Source organism: Cyprinus carpio, chromosome A25 (assembly GCF_018340385.1).
Source record: "Cyprinus carpio isolate SPL01 chromosome A25, ASM1834038v1, whole genome shotgun sequence".
Classification (NCBI taxonomy): Eukaryota; Metazoa; Chordata; class Actinopteri; order Cypriniformes; family Cyprinidae; genus Cyprinus; species Cyprinus carpio.
In genome coordinates, this window is record NC_056596.1 from 11,735,694 (window position 1) to 11,754,929 (window position 19,236).

The 19,236-nt window shown below is 37.7% G+C and overlaps 1 protein-coding gene, 2 long non-coding RNA genes and 1 pseudogene across 16 annotated transcripts in view; all 4 read right to left on the minus strand.

The window, feature by feature from the left end:
* The window catches only part of LOC109113744 (calcium-dependent secretion activator 2-like), a 133,428-nt gene extending 132,810 nt beyond the window's left edge, over nt 1–618 (minus strand). For 9 of the 14 annotated variants that reach the window (XM_042715530.1, XM_042715527.1, XM_042715525.1 and 6 more), the window contains exon 1: nt 33–617. In XM_042715530.1, the coding sequence (XP_042571464.1) occupies nt 33–338 (306 nt within the window). In that variant the 5' untranslated portion in view covers nt 339–617. Of the gene's footprint in view, nt 1–32 lie in introns of all 14 variants that reach the window. The other 5 variants (XM_042715520.1, XM_042715517.1, XM_042715524.1 and 2 more) reach the window with 1 other exon arrangement.
* Nucleotides 619–3,697: 3,079 nt separating this feature from the next.
* LOC109053655 lies at nt 3,698–8,526 on the minus strand (annotated as a pseudogene).
* A 2,199-nt stretch (nt 8,527–10,725) lies between these two features.
* Nucleotides 10,726–14,241, minus strand: LOC122134329. Its single transcript, XR_006153617.1, has 6 exons — nt 12,206–14,241; nt 11,926–12,102; nt 11,791–11,830; nt 11,636–11,702; nt 11,390–11,544; nt 10,726–11,236 (listed from the first exon to the last, which is right to left on the minus strand). It is a non-coding gene; the product is annotated as an uncharacterized LOC122134329 (long non-coding RNA).
* Nucleotides 14,242–17,451: 3,210 nt separating this feature from the next.
* LOC122135726 lies at nt 17,452–18,932 on the minus strand. The gene is made up of 2 exons (XR_006153655.1): nt 18,691–18,932; nt 17,452–18,504 (listed from the first exon to the last, which is right to left on the minus strand). It is a non-coding gene; the product is annotated as an uncharacterized LOC122135726 (long non-coding RNA).
* Between the last annotated feature and the right edge of the window lie 304 nt (nt 18,933–19,236).

Consider the following 19,236-nt stretch of genomic DNA (forward strand, 5'->3'; position numbering starts at 1 on the left):
ATATTCCAAACAGTGGTTTAACGGTCACTCACCTTCTGCTGACGGCGAGCCATATCTGTGGGCTGTTTGGCGTTGAACGGATAGGCGATACATCTCAAAACAAACACATAAATTTGAAGTTTAATTTTCCTCTCCGCTTCTTCTTTCTTAAGTCTCTCCTGCTCGGTTTTGTCCGCATCGGCGGGAGGAGGGACCGGTTCCTTGGTTTGGGTTCGCGGGGCGTCCGACGTCTTTCCAGGTTTGGGACTCTTTTTAACAGGTTTCCCAGTTTTAACGGGCGGTTCGTCCTCAGGTGGTAGTTCGCCTTCAGATTCATCGCTAGAGGACGGGTCCAGCATAGTCAACACTCGAGAGGCAACAACTCCTCACAGCTGTGGGAAAAGCGAGGAAACCCGAGAGGTTTCTGACAACCTCGACTTTTTTTCTGAGAGAATGTCAAATGTGTCAGTCGCGAGACTTTTGAGGGCGGAGTCAATCCGAGAGCGATTCGGAGAAGGTTGGTTTGAGCCACATTCTTTATTTCTCTACTGAGAAGAGAGCGCGAGCGTGAGGACGTTAGTGCAGTTATGCGATACAGGTAGGCAACCTGTGGCACGGACAACATGCAACACGTGGGAGGTTCCCTTCTTAAAGGTGCAGTCTTTAGATACCGATGCAACTTTAATGTTTTCATTTACATTTACACCACTATTAATAAACATTAATAAATTCAGCACTGCACTTATTCATTTTTATTATCAAATTCCAATGCCAATCAATGCCACATAGACAAATAGTAGGGTACAACGGGGCTAAAGGCCCACCTTAAGAAAAAACGTGCTATTCAGTGTGCCTAAAAATATAAACGTTGTATTGGACATTAATGGAGCAACAGGTTAAAGGCTCACCAGCGAGGGGTAAAAGGCACACGTTATTGATACAAATACTTCAACTAAAATAATGTTGTTGTTGTTGTTGTTGTTTTTTATATATAAATAATGTCTAAGTTAATACTTGTTCAAAACAATCACTTTAGCAAAGTTATTTACTATTTTCTGCTCAAAAGGTCAAAAGTTTGGAAACATTACTATTTTTAATGTTTTTGAAAGAAGTCTCTTCTGCTCATCAAGCCTGCATTTATTTGATCAAAAATACAGAAAAAACAGTAATATTGTGAAATATTATTACAACTTAAAATAATAGTTTTCTATTTGAATATACTTTTAAAAAAAAATAATCTATTCCTGTGATGCAAAGCTGAATTTTCAGCATCATTACTCCAGCCTTCAGTGTCACATGTAACATCCAGTCTATCACATGATCATTTAGAAATCATTTCTAATATTCTGATTTATTATGAGTGTTGGAAACAGTTCTGCTGTCTAATATATTTGATGAATATTTGATGAATAAAAGTTTAAAAGAAAAAAAAAATTCTAATAATATATATTCTAATAATATATTTTCTTTACTATCACTTTTTATCAATTTAACACATCCTTGCTGAATAAAAGCATTGATTTTATTTTAAAAAAAAAAGAAAGAAAAAAAATTAATGACCCCAAATTACTGACCAGTAGTGTATATTGTTATTACAAAATATTTATATTTTAAAAACATAGCTTTCTTTTTTTTTTTTTTTTACTTTTATCCCAAAAAAGTATCACATGTTCTGAAAAAATATTAAGCAGCAGAACTGTTTCCAACTTTGATAATGAATCATCATATTAGAATGATTTCTAAAGGATCATGTGATAATGATCCTAAAGATTCAGCTTTGCATCACAGAAATAAATGATAATTTAAAGTATAATAACTTTAAAAACAATTATTTTAAATTGTAATAATATATCACAATATTACATTTTTTTCTGTATTTTTGATCAAATGCAGGCTTGATGAGCAGAAGAGACTTCTTTCAAAAACATTAAAAATAGAAATGTTTTCCAAACTTTTGACCTGTACTGTGTGTATATATATATATATATATATATATATATATATATATATATATATATATATATATATATATATATATATATATATATATATATATATATTAAAATACAGAAACAAAATCATTTTAATAAGTAAAGATTCTGAAAGTATTGAAGGAGATCCAATAATAATTGAATATATGTTTACAGTAGTAACAACAAATGATATTTTATTATATGATATGATTGTAAGGTTTTAAATATGACGCTTTCATTCTTAACATGGTGATTATCTCTAATATGGACACCCAACATAATATATGATATTTACCATCTGAATCTAACCATGTCATTTCAACAAATGGAAAAGTCAGCCATCTATTAATTATCATGTTAATTACTGTGCACCTTTAGCCCCAGCAGCAGGGGCACTTTTTTGCTGCTGGTGCAATTCTTTTACATATTTTTTATTATTTTAAATATTGTTTCTTTATTTGTATTATGTTGATTTGGTTGTCTTAAAAAAAAAGACCTTTATCTTAAAATATATGCATTAATTTTAGCGATTCTCATTTGCTACTTAAATCTACAACATTTTAAAAAACATAAAATATAAGAACAAGTAAGCACAGAATCAACTTTGCACTGCTGCGCGTGATTGCGTCAAAGATCAGACAAATACACAAGTGCTTCTTGAAAAGTGGATGTTTTGGAAAGTGCTACGCCACGTTTTTATGCCATCTAGTGGTTTAGATGAAAATAATATCAAAGGCAACCTCCCGCTCTCTCTCGTGAAGCCAACAAGGAAATGACTAACACTGTAATTCATCGACTGGCTGCAAAAGGGAGTCTAATTTACATTGGGATGCCCAATTTACAGCAGAAAAAAATGTTTACAACCTGGTTCAAAAAATAATTTTAGTCTATATAGCTAATTTTGTCCTTCATGACAACTGTGAGGGGGTGAATTTTTTTTTATAACTCATCCATTTAAATTATATTAAGCCTTAAAGATCTGCATAATTAAGGGCATGGCCATTTGAGTGACAGGTGGATTTCCACTGCCGTCGCTCTAGGTGGGCGTGGCTTCAGCAACCAGCTCCCGCCTTTTTGTCCATTTTCGATTATCCGGGAGTGACGCGTGGTGACGTGCTGCCAAGATGGCGATGGCCCGCTCCACCCACTTTGAGCTTCAAAACCGCTCTACAGTCTATGCTTTTACCCCATTGCAGGGCCGTAGCTGGGGTTTGCGGGGCCCCAGTGCAGGTTGTACAAGTGTGCCCTGTTTGAAATTGTTTAATTTGTATGTTCGTTCTATATATTTATTTGTGCTATTTACACAATGTTTACATTTTTTCAGGTTTATAGGTTTCCAGGTACAGAAACCAAATAATCAAATGTAAAATAGCACTGCATAGTATTATTAGCAATTAAAGAAAAATCACTTAAGCAAAACATGGTCAGGTCAAAGTGTCTGAATAATTTTTGGTCCCAATTTTTTAAATCAGTTTTACTGGTAGTCCACTGTATGAAGATTTTTGGGGTATAATATGTCACAGTGTACTTTCTTTTGCTATATTAACTTATATAAATTAACTATAGTGTCCTGCACCCACTAGTCAAAAAAATATATAAAAAAAATCTGGTGTCTGAATAATTTTTGGTTTGACTGAGGTTTAATTCTTGTTAAAATTAAGAAGAGGCAAATTCGGTGTTCATGCACTTTGAGACGCATCTCTGCATGCGCACAGAACACCACACACGGGTGCTGAATTGGCTCTTTCAAATCTTTTTCTGTTTGCGTTTTTAAACTGCGATTTGTATTTGTTCGTTCAGATGCAGGAGGACGCGAATGAGAGCTCGGTTCGGTGTTGCTGTCTGTGAGATGCAGCTCTATGCGTGCGCACCGAACAAGGCGTGCGAGTACTCCGTTGAGTTTTTCCACGTCTTGTGTTTGAATGCTTTAAACTCTTTTGAATGTTTAAATTGGCAAGGCTTAAAAACACATGCAAATTAAAAGCTTTCGTGACGATGCACAGCAGTGGCCCGTCAACTGTACTGAGTTGTACAAAATGTAAAAAAAAAAAAGTTCTGGCAAGTAAGAAAAAATAAACCTTAATCAGGGCAGACATATATTTTTATTTTGCAAATGCCAAATGGTGTCTCTCAGGGTTAAATGTACAGTCTATTTTAAAATATTCCATCAACTGTATGAACAACAGCAAAGTGAAAGATATTACAACCCATTACAAGCTGTCTATCCTTCACCTGCTCATTTTAGTAGGGGGCGATTTGCCTCAATCATATCCAGAGGTCATAACAGTATAAAGGCACCTTACCCAGTGCCAAAGTAATAGAAATATACAGCATGTATTTAAAAAATATTTTAACGATAAAAGCAAACCACTGTTCATATTCAGCTGTCTGACCTGTGCACCCAGGGAGAAATTATATGACTCCAATGACTCACAATAAGGCTTGGAGAAAAGCTATTCCTGATTGTTAAACTCAACAGTCCTTGCACCATAATTAAGTATACAAAAAGTAAGTATTAAATAAAACATAATCAGATTAGACCCTTCAGACAGGCTGTCATTACCTCAACTGAACAGTGACCTTGAATCACAATGGCTGCAGGATCTGAGCATGAATTTTCATAACGTGGGTGTTTACAGAATTAGTTCTCATCACTGCCTCACTTTGAGAACAAATATTAGCCCAAGCCCATTCAGATGGTACATTAGAGCCTCCACTTTTGTTTTACATCAGCTTTAAAGTCTCATATATTTTAATTATTATACTGTTTTATTTTCCGATCCTTCCCTTTAATGAAAATGGGAGGAAATTATTGTTAAGACAGATATATTTTCAGAGCCATTTTTTCTGTGTAGGTGCATTACATATTTTCGCTGTAACCTTATTTCATCAAAGCTAATCTGCTTCTTGAATCTCTTTCACAAGTCTGCCACCCAGACTAGATTTGTCAAAAATTTGATTTTGGGATTCAGTAATTAGAGATGAGACAATCCACTCAGTGCACAGTTCAATTAACATTGATACAGATTGCAAAGCTTTGTTTATAAAAATCAATTTGAATTCCTGCTAGAACACGATGACTGTGAATGGTTCCTGATGTTTATTTTATTTTTTTCTTGCCAAAACAAATGTGAAACATTTGTAGAACACAAGACAGACAGTAACTGTCTCACAGTTTTAGTCATAACAAGAAACATTTTACACAAATGAACAATGGATGTCAACCAAATTTGACATTGAGGTTTTATTCAAAATACAAAATTCTCTAATAGTAAATTTAAAAATACTACTGAAACAAACAAAAACATTGTAAAGTTAAAAACAAAAGGGCACTGGCTAGAAATGTTTTTGTTTTTTTTCTTGCAAGAAGCCAAAAAGCTGAGCAGCTCACCTAAAATCAATAGCTATTATTTCCTGGCCACTGTTATGTGCAAGTTTGTGTCTAATGTTGAAAGTGTTGTCTGTTATTTACTCTGTTAACTCTTTTGTTCTCTTTTGTTCACAATGTAATTTCAACATTCTTCTCATACAGTTCACTCCTTTGTATATATATGCACATGCAAGTGTATAACAAAAATATACAGTTATATAAAACATTAAGTGCTATGTTAGCTGAAGGGACTAACCCTGTCATTCAAACTCTGCTTAAAGCTAAAGAAATATCTTTAATATAATACATTTTGTATAAACATTGCACTTTTGAATTGTGCACCAAAGCTGTTTTTTCTGGTCTCACTGAACCCCTCAAAAGAGTCAATGTCAAAAGGAATCACGGGCTTGAGCCAATGATTAAATATTAAAATGCAATACAAAAAACATATAAACAAACAAACAACGATGTTCAAACTGAATATCTCATGGAACCCAAAGGTTTCCGTCTGTTGTATTGCCTAATCCAAGCTGGCCATACAATCTTGCCCAAGTGATCCAAATTGGTAAAACATTTGGATTGTAGGCTTTGCACTATCAACAATTCAGGCAACATCAAGGGATCCCATGTAATTTGAAAACTAAATGTCCACATCTGTAAAATATTCACAGTGATGGTCATGATCCTGTGCTGTTTACAACCGGTGCCCAGTCTGGGTAGGTGTCCAGGTTAAGCAAAGGTGTTCCCCAATGTCGTAAGAGCTAATAGGACTGTAAGAACCCCTATAATACTTACGCCCAGCCCTGCCTTCACCTATAGTGACAGAAAAAAACCATACAAAGCTCAGTTACTGTAAATTTATAAGATTTACCTTTGACACATTATGAAATGTACATCCAAAATGACTTTCAAAGGAACAAAATCATAGGCCACGTACAAACTGCAAGTTTCAGGAGTGACAACCGCATTTAAATGCAGGAGTAAATCCTGTAAATTATCGTTCCCTGTGTGTATGGAACACGACTCACTCCCGAAACTGCTATGAATGGCAGCGTGGTAACCATAGCAACATTGTGGCATCTCGGAGAGAATGGAGGCCCACAGATTAGCTAGTTTTGTGTTAGCTGCCTGCTGTTGACAAAATAGACATTAGACTGCAAAGACATGCGAAAATCCGCAAAACGTTATTAAATTGCTGTTGTCGGGAGAGGCGTCTAGTTTTGTTGTTATAGAACAGCCTACACTCTCTTGACCACAACTGCTCGGTCCACAATACACCTCTCTCCGCCATCCTGTCAGATCTGAGGTAAACCCTTGACGTATAACAATACACGCATATAGGCGTGCTTCTCGTGACATCATCGTTAACAACTAATTGTTCAGTTCGGTTCCATACACACAGCATAGAATTTCTGTAAATGCAGTTTTCACTACCTGTATTTTTTGGGAGTTAATGCATTTGTCCCGTACTTTAGTGAATTGTGTGTACAGAACGCAATTAAGGAGTAAAAGGTGAACTGACAACCGAATTTAGCTGTAGGGTGTACGTGGCCATAAGGACTCACCATGTCCATGCTTGTCAGATGACCATATGTGAAGACAATGGCATTTGGAGTATTAGAAACTGGAAGCAGGAATGAAAAGGACACACATAGGGCTGTTGGAATCAGCATGTACACAGGGTTGACTCCAATTGCCATGGCCTAATAAAGATCATTTCTGATGAGAACAGCCCAAAAAAGTGAAGTAAAAGTAATATTCTACATATATTGAAATGAGATATACCAAGGATGCCAGTATAGTCATCGTAACAGCATTGCTGGCCACCTCTGTGATAGAGGTGACAATAAGGCAGGCAATGGTGACAGTGGCTAGAATAGGAAGACTTCCCAAGGGAGTCAGCAATTCAGCAACCTGAGTCGATAGACCAGAAATCTGTCGGGTGAAAAAAGAAAAAGAAAAAAAAATACTTCAGATCATCTTTGAAAGACAGAAGCTAAGTGAAAGTGTCCAGCCAAGATATTCATGAACGCAAATGAACCCACTTTCATAAATGTACCAACATCTCTTTGTATGCTTGTCAACAGACACTGAAGTCGAAATTTAGCTGTTTGTCAAGACATGGTGTCCAAACAGTCTAATGTTGCATATGGAGAATGCAGCACAGTAGTCACCCTTTATGCTTTGAAGATTTTAAAGACTGGACTTGCCATGACATTTGGGTGTCTGGATCAAAACAGGGCTGAAGCCTTGATGATAAGACCCCACCCCAGCCTACCTACACCAGGAGAATATTAAGAAGTAGACACTCTTGTTTCCATCCTTTGCAACTGACATGAGGAAGGAGTTATGGAGTCATGTTATGCTGAAATGATGTGCTTCAGTGCCAGTCTTATAATGGAGGCGTGTAATTAGTTTAAATTGAGCGTCAAAGCAGACAGAGAGTGACACATTAGAATTGTTGTTCTCTGCTCAACGTTAATGGGCTGCATGCTGTTACGAGGCTTTGATGTGATCCGTCTTTCATTTATTTCTTTTAAAAGAAAATGTTTAAGATTATGAGTAAAGGGTGCAATTGAGCTGTCCAGGCCTGTCCAAAGTCACTATGAATTAGACTAGCCTGTTTAATTGAATCCAGGCATGTTAAAATGGACCATTAATTGATTCATCTATTAATTTGGCCTTGTACTTTTTTATTCATTTCATTTTTTTCTCTCACAGATATAGTTGGGTTTCCATTAAATCAAGATCCTACCTTTGTGCCTTCAGCCAAAGCAAAACCGCCACCCAAAAGCAGACTGATCTCCCATGGCATAACTTCCACATTATCAAGGCCACTGTCACAGGAATCCACAACGTTAATCAGCAACAAAACTGCTGATAGTAAGCCTCTAATCATTTGGAAGGTTTTCACGCATGTACAAAGGAAATTAGTAAGCCATACCATAGTGCTGTGCATTTGGTTTGTGCGCAGGAATGATGAAGAACGTGAAACCCAGCAACAGCACTACAGTGGCATCCGTAGCGTAACCTGGGTAACTGAAGAAATAACAACATACAAAGGATAAATTCGAAATCTAAAGGCAATTATTGAATAGAATAATGACTTTCTCTGAAGTGCAGAAGTAGGCCTATATCTACATCAAAAGAAGTTGATAAATGTGAATACACTCCCTCAAGAAACAGTGATGACCAGCCAGGCATGAAACCTGGGTTTCTTGTAAACCACAAAATTGCCATCAGGCGATCATGGTGATAATTTCCTGCCAGCTGGATCAGTAGAGAAACAGTGTTACAGAGAAATAATCAGAAATGTATGCATCTCATTGCTCTAAACACTGGAATACACTACATGACTTTTCCCCCGATTTGCTGTCAACACTAGTTGCTGAAAAATAGTCACAAGGAATTTGTGTAGTGTATGATGGGCACAGGCTTTGTCATGCATGAGTTTGTGTACAAACTTATATGTATAAGTTTGCTGTTTTCGTAATGACTTGAAAGTCTGGTAGTGTGTGATCGTTTAGTGAACGATGCCGGTTTTTCTCTACACTACTTTCAAAGTCTGTTCAGATTTTTAAAGTTGTTTAGTCTATTCCAACCTTAAGTAAAAATAAACTTTGATAAATAATCAAAATATTAAGGACATAATCAGGTCTTGAAATACTTCTAACTTTGCCAAAATGGCACCCTTTGACACGTTAACACACAATGCACAATAAAGTGCGTATGACACCAAAAATTACACTATTTACTTTGTTAGCGCAAATTGCTGGCCTTGAGGTGAACAATTAATTTGTGCTTAATTAATTTAATCATTTTTGAAATGACATTGATTTTTTGATGATGCTAGTTTGCTGTGAGAAAGAGATGGTGGGGAGGTGTGCTAAAACCCAGCCCTCTATATAATATTCTGTTTCAGTTGGAAAGTCATCACAATACTGAAGTATATTTGGCAGCAACTTCCAGTTCACATGGACTTTAACATTTAAAGGGGTCATATGATGCAATTTCAAGTTTTCCTTTCGCTTTGGAGTGTTACAAGCTGTGAATAGATAAGATCCCTAAAGTTGCAAAGACTAAAGTCTCAAACCCAAAGAGATATTCTTTATAAAAGTTAAGACTTGTCCACTCGCTCCTAAAACGCCTCGTTTAAACACGCCCCCACATCTACGTCACTGTGTGGGAAGATTTGCATAACACCGCCCAAATGTTTACGCAAGAAAGAAGGCGTAACTTTGATTCTTGCTGTCGCGGAGATGCTGTGTGTTTCATTGTGAAAGCGAAGCTACTTTGTTTGGTCTTCCAAAAGAGGACACAACTAGAAATCAGTGGTTAAGTCGTATTTACAACACTGTTCCAGAACAGTTCAACCCAAATATTCAGATGTGTGAAGTGCATTATACAGAGGACTTTTTCCTGTACCTGGGAGAGTAGCCTACAATGCTTCTGTGTACAAAGGCTGTTTCTATAAAGTGGGGCAATTCCAACTTTGCAAGGACAGTCTAGTGCAGGGATAGGCAACTTCGGTCCTGGAGGGCCACTGTCCTGCAGAGTTTAGCTCCAACCCTAATTAAACACACCTGAACAAGGCAATTAGTGTTTTCGGGATTACTAGATAGATACAGGTAGTTTTTATGAGGGCTGAAGCTAAACTCTGCAGGATAGTGCTGACTCACAGCCTGTAAGTACATTTTCATATTTAAAGAATTTGCCTCTGATGATTCAAACGTGAGTTTTGAGCAGTGTAGAGTAGCGCTTGTTGTTTGTCATTTCTCCAACACGTAAAAGTATAAGTCATTATAATCAGTAATTTTGTCCCCACTGGATGCAACAAATGCCTCGTTTGTAATGGGTTTTATTGTTTTTGTCTCGTCGTGCCGGGACATGGCATCACAGTATGGTAAGGGGCATAACATTTCCTTCACACACTTGAGGTATTCGGCCAACTGGATAGCTGGCCAATCAGAGCACACCTCGCTTTTCAGAAAGATGAGCTTTGTAAAAATCGATGCAATGTACATTATGTGGAAAATAATGTGTTTTTTGAACCTTAACCCGCATAAACAACAGAAAAAAACGTTTGGAAACAACAGAAGCCCTACACCAAAATCATGGTATTGATTGATCAATGTATGAGAATCGTCAGGGAAAAATAAGTTCAGTTCACACTTTCAAGAGCTTTAAAGTCTTTGAAATTAAAAGAAGAGTTCCAACCTTATGGGCCCCAGTGATTTGTACTGCACTTTGGCAGTGTGTTTTTCCTTTCGGATTACTGTCTGGAGCACAGACTGGCATGAAAGCTAGGGATGGATGGAAAAGCAGATATGCTTTTATTGTTTAGTTCAATCACTTTTATTCCAGTGCACACAAGTAGTTAATTTTGACTAGCGGATGAATTGACTCAAATATCTGCATATGACAAAAATCCATTTAAACTATGCATAAGAACAATCACATCTCTGTCACAACATCATGCGTCCATGTTCTGTGAGTGATTCGTCATCAGTGATAGAAGAAAATCTCGACAGGTAAAATGAAGAAGGCTGCTCGATAAAACAGGATTATTCTAGAGCGGTGAGAATGGGAGGCTGTGAGTGAGTGACATGCAAAGGAGGATGAAGAAGATTGAGGACATGTAGAGTAATCTGAAGTGGTGAGTTGGGAAAAATGCAAATGGCAGCGTGATTTGAAATGATGAATTGAAATGAAAGCCAAAGACGAAGAGTAAAAATGAGAAACAGAGAGGGGTCAAGGAATGACTTATTGAATAGGAGACATCACAATCACTCACTTGGACCCGAGGTACATCCAGTGCAGTAATAACCATGACAAAATCAGCATAATTATGCAGATGGGAAGACAAAGCACGAACCAGTTCCCAAAATTAATGATGGGGCAATCTGGGTAGTACCTGAGGAAATGTCACAAAAATCTAAGTTTAGAAGGATAGACTGACCAAACCATATAATATTCAGTATTAAAAATAATGGGAATCATTACATACTAATTCAATTAAATCTAAAATAGTTCCATATTTTAGGTTGAAGCCAAATTGTAAACTCACTGATAAATGTATTCAGCAAAGATAAGGTTTGTGGACGTTCCTGATAATGTGGTCAGACCCCCAGTGGATGAGGAGTAGGCAATGCAAAGTGACAAGCCTTTGCACATCATGTGATCTTAATAGGTCCTGTACTTTCCATTATATAGTGGAGGCGCCTAATAAAATATTGAAAAATCCCAGTTTATTGGAAAGGCAAGGATAAGGATTTTGTGCCTTTTAATGTCAGATTGTGCATGTTTTACTGACCTTAACAGTTTCTGGTTCCTCGGGCTCAGAAGCTGTCTGAACTGGCTCCGCAATTCTTGTTTCGATGCTATAAGTGTACAAAAAAAAAAAATCTCATTCAGACTTTTAAAAAACAATTGTTTTCTGTCCTTTTTTGTAATTTTACTCATGCTCACCTTTTTATCTTCTCAGAGAGGTCACACTGGGCCTCGATATCTGAAAACAGATGTTTAATTATTAAATGCTGCACAGCTCTAAAAGGTTAATGGTTAAAATGATCATTTATTGCTCATGTTAAAGGAAAGCTGCACCGAGCAGGTTTGGAGATGCCATTTAACGCCCCCTTGTGGTCTTTGCTGGTCTCTTCGCTTGCGTTCAAAACCTGCTGGATCACTGCCTCCACAATTGGCATTACCTTTGCCACAGTTGAGGTGTTGCTCAGCCACTTAGAGAGGAAAGCACAGCCAACCATGAACCCGAGCATCAACCTGTCAAACGCATTTCACAGTAAACAAGCAGGTTTGCATCAGTCCATGCTATATGATTCATCACAACACATCACAAATCTTAATCAAATAAAATCAGTCATACATGCCAGGATTGACTCCAAGCCCAGTCACCAATCTAAGGGCAATTCTCCGGTGAAGACTCCATTTCTCAATGGATTTTGCTAGACAGATGACACCAAGAAGCAACAAGTGGAAGTCTTTGACATCTTTGAAGATGGTCGGTCAGTCACATTATTAGTCCAGAAATATAGTGATCAACTTTCCAAAAGTTTGTCTTTCAAGAGTAAAGTGACTAGTTCAGGAGCGTGTACCTGCAAGGACTTCATGATCCCAAAAAGAGGGAAAAGCAACGCAGGAAGATGTACCGTCACAGACAGAGGCAAGACCTCCGTCATCCAGTACAAAGCCATTAATGTTAGGATGTATGCACATTCTACTTCCTAGTGGACATGATATCAGGGAATATATCCATTCAGAAAATAACCATAATACAAAATGGACTGAAGCAGTCAAAACCAGCTTCTTTTACATTATCCGTCTTTTGGTAAAATGTCTTTGTCTTGGACAAAAAAAAAAAAAAAAAAGACAAATTTTTTTAAAAGACATTTTATACCTAATAAAAATGTGCCAAAGTATTTGTACAAAATGTACAATATATCACAATTCTTTACAAGCTCTGCTTCATTACTCTTTAATCGTTACATTAATTTTTCTTCTTAAAAAATGAATAACTTTCGCATTATTTTCATTGAGATCTGGCCTGATAGAAAATCTCTCCACATGTGTTTGTAGCATATCTAACCTTTTTTCAGATGACTAGTGGCAGCGGTAGCAAAGCCAATGGCGTGCAGAAGATGATTAGGAGTTTCAAGGAGCTCCAAGAACATCTAAGCCACCTCATTCTGTGGCTGAAACCGAGTCAGCTCAGGGACTTTGTCTTATGATGGCCTTTAAATAATGTGCAGCTGATTAATCTTTGCCCTGTTGCCATCCGCATCTGCTGTTACTGGTCCATTCCGGGCATGTCATAAAGCCCATGGAGATTAAGCTTTAAAATTAGACTCCCACCAGTCTTACCTCATGGAAATTCCTTCTAACCTGATCCATTTATTTTGACATTTTATGACCAACAAACTTGCATATAAAAGCAAGAGCATTATAAAAATTCAAACTCACTGACACAAGACATTGCCACAGACAATAACCTGGAATTCACGCCTTTTTCTTCTAACAGCAAACGTCATTGTCGTTTCTCTTGTTGGGCCATAATCTGGAACTGCACAGGGGTCTGTTAAACAACAACCTGGGAGACTTCATAAACACAAACTCTCAGAAATCACACAGCAGGCAATAATCCGTATTGAGGCTTGTTTCCAAAGAATTTGATCTGCAGGAGGAATATTTATGGACGCATAAAATAAAAAAGGGAAAACAGTGAAATTATTAGAAAGCTTTCATTGTAATGCTTGCAAGTTTGTATGGAAGTCCATTTTCGGCTCAGAAAAAAACAATAAAAAATAAATGAAATAACTATTTATTTCACATATTTTTGACATATGGAAAGATCGAACAATTACCTAACAATCTCATGTTGCTCTCAGGGCCCACCAAGTTTTTCATAACACTTCCATTTCACCAAACAAAAGAGTTCCCTTTCGAATGGTCTCTCCCGTTGCGTTGACATGCTTATGGGGAAACTCCTGTTTACTCTGATACTGAAGCCTGATTTGTTCATGTTCGTGTAGCTGCATGAACCAATGGCATTTCAACCTGCCAAATGGAGAGGTGCTGACCTGCCCGTTTAAGATGCTGACTAACAAGCAGATCCTCGTGCAAATATGCCCCAGGGACTGTTTTTTTTTATCTGTGGATTTGAAAGATGCTTTCTTTCTTATCCAGATAGCTCCCAATCACAGACCACCCTTGAGTTTTGTGTTCAACTTGGTGGCTTATCAATAAACAGTCCTACCTTTCAGACTGTCTCATCGCTGTCTACCTTCACCAAGTGTTATAACTTGGATGTCCCTGCCCTGCAGGCACAGATTGGTCTGCTTAAGTCTACCTAATCCTCTTTGTAAGTGGAGAGAATTATGTTATGTAGTCCTCAGCCTAAACGGCTTGGGTCTCATTTTTGGCTCATGCTTACAGGAGCTCTTCTCGCAGAGATAAGGGAACGAGCATTGCGTAGGCTGTTGTGCTATAAGGTTGCACGCAAATGGTTGATTGTCGTTTCAGGCGAAAAATTCTGATGAAATGGCAGACATATGTAGAGGTTGGCTCCTCCCCTTTTGGCGGGTTGAAGCGCCATTGGTTCGTGCAGCTACATGAACATGAACAAATCAGGCTTCAGTATCAGAGTAAACAGGAGTTTCCCCATAAGCCTATCAGCGCAACGCTCGTTCACTTATCTCAGGGAACTGAGGTAACATTAGTAACCAGAGTGTTTTCTTTGAGTGACATGATATACAGCCAAGTATGGTGACCCATACTCAGAATTTGTGCTCTGCATTTAACCCATCCAAAGAGCACACACACACAGCAGTGAACACACACACACACACACCCGGAGCAGTGGGCAGCCTTTATGCTGCGGCGCCCGGGGAGCAGTTGGGGGTTCGGTGCCTTGCTCAAGGGCACCTCATTCATGGTACTGCCGGCCCAAGACTCAAATTCACAACCTTAGGGTTAGGATTCAAACTCTCTAACCATTAGGCCATGACTTCCCCACAACTTCCTCTGTTACCATTTTGAAGCTATCTTTGCATTGAGCAGTGAACGATACAGTAAACACCAATTAAATCGTCAAACTCGAGAAACAGAAGCAAACAAATATATACAATATGAGACAATCTCAGCAAAGAGTTCAGGAACCGTAATTTATATAAAATGTCACTGATTAACAAAACTGATCCATAACCTGACCGCAAATAGTTGGTGTTATGAGATTTTCAGTTTCAGTGATTTGCAGTTGCAGTGGGCGGAGCATTTCCCGGACATGTGCGTGAAACTTTTTGAGAGTGCAAAATATAATTAAAAAACGGACGAAAACATGAGGTTTTACAATAGAGGAGGCGGTTGATTTGATCTTTGATGACACCTGGGAAGAGACTGAGCATGACTCTTCGGACCCGGAGTCTGTGTATTCAGATGTTGAGGAGGAGTTTGCTGCTGGCATCGATCCAGATGTGGATTGGTAAGGAAAGCTTATGCTTCTTCCTGACCATTGAATTTGCATCTGGGAAAGGCCTGTCTTTTGATGTCACGTCATTGGTGAACCGAGACTACCTGGGGTCAGGCTATGTGATTTACTGTGACAATTTCTACACAAGCCCTCTCCTCTTTCGACATCTGCACCTCCAGGGATTTGGCGCATGTGGAACTTGTCGAGAAGGAAGAGTTGGTGTTCCCTCAACCAAACAAAATGCCCTGAACAAAAGGTCACCAAGAGGCTCCATTCGCTGGATCAGAGATGATGTCCTTTTGTTTGTGAAGTGGATGGACACAAGAGAGGTCTCCATGTGCACAACTATCCACACAGTGTATAGCGGGGAGACCGTGCTAAGGTGGCAGACGATAGAGGATGGGCGAAAAGAGAAGGTCCCTGTTCCCAGGCCAATAGCAGTTCAGCAGTACAATAAGTACATGGGAGGAGTTGACACCTCTGATCAGATGCTCGGAACAAAGTCGGTGCACCGTAAAACACGGAAGTGGTACATGACAATTTTCCAGCACTTCCTGGACATTGCAGTGACCAACAGCTTTATTTTGCACAAAGAGCTGTGTGTCATTCACCATGAAAAGCACATGACATGGCAAAACTTCCAGGAGCAGCTAGCTGCTCAACTCATAGGTGTTCCCCTGGATGGCAGCCCGAGAGAGAGATGCGATCATCTGCCTGTTCCTGTGAGTGACACTCAAGACATTTCACAGAGGGCCAGCATGGGTCGGCGTCGTTGCATACGGTGCAAAAGGAGCACCCCATTGAAGTGCCAGGAATGTGATGTGGGACTATGCTTGCAGTTAGACAGGAACTGCTTCAGAGAGCACCACATTTAAATGACTGGATTGAAGGACCCGAAAACGCAATCCAGTGCCCCAAAAAGACTTGTGTATATATGTATTATAGTTCCTTTTTCAAGATTGAGGCATTAGATTCTTTTGTTCATGAGTTTTCAGATTTGTTTCTAAATAAAAAGCAGTAAAATTTCTTACCGGTTTTTATTTTTTTTGTCTATTTAAATTCTATTTACTATCTCACTACACACAATACAATAACTGAGTACAATAACTGTAATTTCCAGAAAGTCAATCATTTACTGAAAAAAATTACACCTTGCATTTGAAGATACCACATTGCGTTATAATTTTATACTCAATGAGAGAAAACGGCCTATTTTAGCTTTAGGTTCTAAAGGGTTAACTGGGCTTTAATTAGAGGCCCTTTTTTGTAAAAACAAAAAACAAAAAACAAAGGAATGTAGTTGGTGAACATGAACAAAGAACCTTACTAATACAAAACCTTTAAACCGATGTCATATTATCAAAACAAACACAAGAACACGTATAATGAATATTTTTCAATACAATTATTTTGTTAACATCAAATTAGTTTTTTTTGTTTTATTCCACAAAATGCTATGAAGTATTTGTTTTCTCATTTACAGTGTACCAAAATGTAAGCTACTTTTTACACTTTTGTCCATACAATTTTATTTAATCTAAATCCAAAATCATGCTTGTGTGTTGTCTTAGATTCCTGTTCATTTTGTAAATATAAGCACACACTGTAAAAAAAAGAAGAAATCTGTAGTTTTTACAAAATAATTTTGGCAGCTGTGGTTGGCAAATTAAATACAGAAAAACTGTAAAAACATTTACAGAACAAACGGTAAATTTTACAGTATAAAACTGTAATTTAAAACAAGAAAATTTGAGTGTAAACCAGTAAATTCAACAATGCACACTGCTACAAAAATCTGTTTTATATCTTTAACATAAATGGACACCACCATAATAATGCAGGTGTTAAAAGAGACAGTGATATGAAAAATAAGTTCATCACAAGTAGCTTTTCCAAAAGCTGAATTATATACTAATATATAGAAGGTACACAGAGTTATTCATGCAAACACTAAACACCATCATGGTAACATACGACACTTTAATAATGCAATAAACATTCATTAAACAACAGATGTAATATTAACCCACATGAACATAACTGATAACAATCCACAAAAAAGGTAGTAGCGCCAAACACTCGTCCAAAAATCCAGTAGGCAAAAAAAACATATGGTGCGTAGATCCAAAATAGATCCAAAACATACAAAGATGAAAGAGATCCGCACTCGTCCAAATACAGCTCAAAAAGCTTATTCCATTTATTGTTCAGAGGTCACAAAATTATGTGGAAAGAAGTGCAAAAAATAACTGATAACAAAAACAACAAAATTATTAAGAAACATGATTATTTAAACAAAATACTTTCAAATGTGGAGTATCATGCAGGGAATTCTGGGAATATCAGTTTTTGTTTCTATTTTTTAAATAATAAAATAAAATAAAAATAATAAAAAAGATTGCAAGTGACGTCATTTGCAGAGGTGCAGTCTGAGAGTGCATGTGCATGTCTGCAGCCAGACCCTTCTCAGATGATCTGTCAAAAACTTCATAGCGCAGTGGTGCTTGTAGATAGAAGACATTTGGGCACACACTTTTATACTGAATGATTTCTCTGTGAAAATTTCAAAACAGTCAATAATCACTACTACCCTTTGTCCAAAGGACTCCACAAACTAGTGAGGCATCATTTTGTGCCTGTCACAGTTGTCTAAAACAGTGTTTGTGCAGGCGGATCCAATCTGAGGTAAATAAGGTTAACAGAAGTACTTAAAATGAAGTGAGAATCTTTCTTTGGTCTGACATGAGAAGCAGCATAAGGCCATAAAAAACTTAATTGCAGTGATTCTCAACTCTGGGCCTCAAAGTCCATTTCCTACAGAATTAAGCCCTTTATCAAACTCACCTGCCTGTTACTTTCTATTAATCATGAAGACCTTGATTTGCCTGTTCAGGTGTATTTTACTAGGGTTGGAGCTAAACTGTGGACCTTAAGGACCAGAGTTAAGAACCTCTGCAGTAAAGGTTTGGCATACCTGTATAGTACTTTACTTTATGATCAATGTCATCAAAAGACTATCTGACATCCTGTACTCATCCTGAGTTTACCCCACAGCAGTCGGTTTTCTTCTGCGCACACATAAGTTACCTTCAGTTCGTGGCACTGAGTGGTGTCGTGTGTAGCTGATCATCTCCTCCACCCCGGTGGGTCATCGTCTCAGCTGGCTAGTGTGTTTTTTCTTACTGTTTAGTCACACCTATCTATATGAAATGAAAATGTACAAAATGTAGTCAGCACTTTTCAAAATTGTAAGAAGTAAAAATGATTGTTTTGTCATTTGAAATGTATTTTAGTAGAAGTATTCAGTTTAAATTGCACTTGAATGAAGTACAAACCCCCAAAAAAGCATATTTAATATCAGTAGTGAAGTAAAATAATTCCAGTACCTTACACCTATGCAAGACGATTGCAGGACATTTCATGGTATTAACATACAGAACACACGTTCTGGTCTTGTTTCTACTCCCCCGCTCCCTGGTCGTCTGTTGTTTAATAGCACTGATAATCCAAAACAATGTAGATATAACGTAAGCCAGTTCAGAAAATAGAAAACAAGCAAATCTTAAAAATCTCTTACCTTTATGAAAATGTCGATACCCATAATGCACTTCGATTCTTGTGAGTGTGAAGTCACCTGACACCTTTTTTTTTTTGGGGGGGTGGGGGGGGGGGGGGGTTGTGTTATCACATTCTATTTTTGAAGTATGTGTCATTAATGTTACTTACAGGATCACACAATGTCAGAGGTAGAGTCTGTACCAAAGAACTTGATAAGCCAAATCTCTATTAAACCCATTTTATTAAGCACCGCTTATAAACCCACGCAATGGAGGAAGAGAAATAAAACTCAAACCTTTCATCACTTTATCAGCAGTCTACAGTCATTCTTTCAGCCTTTAGACTTGTGGTGCTGAAGGTCTCGTTCACATTTG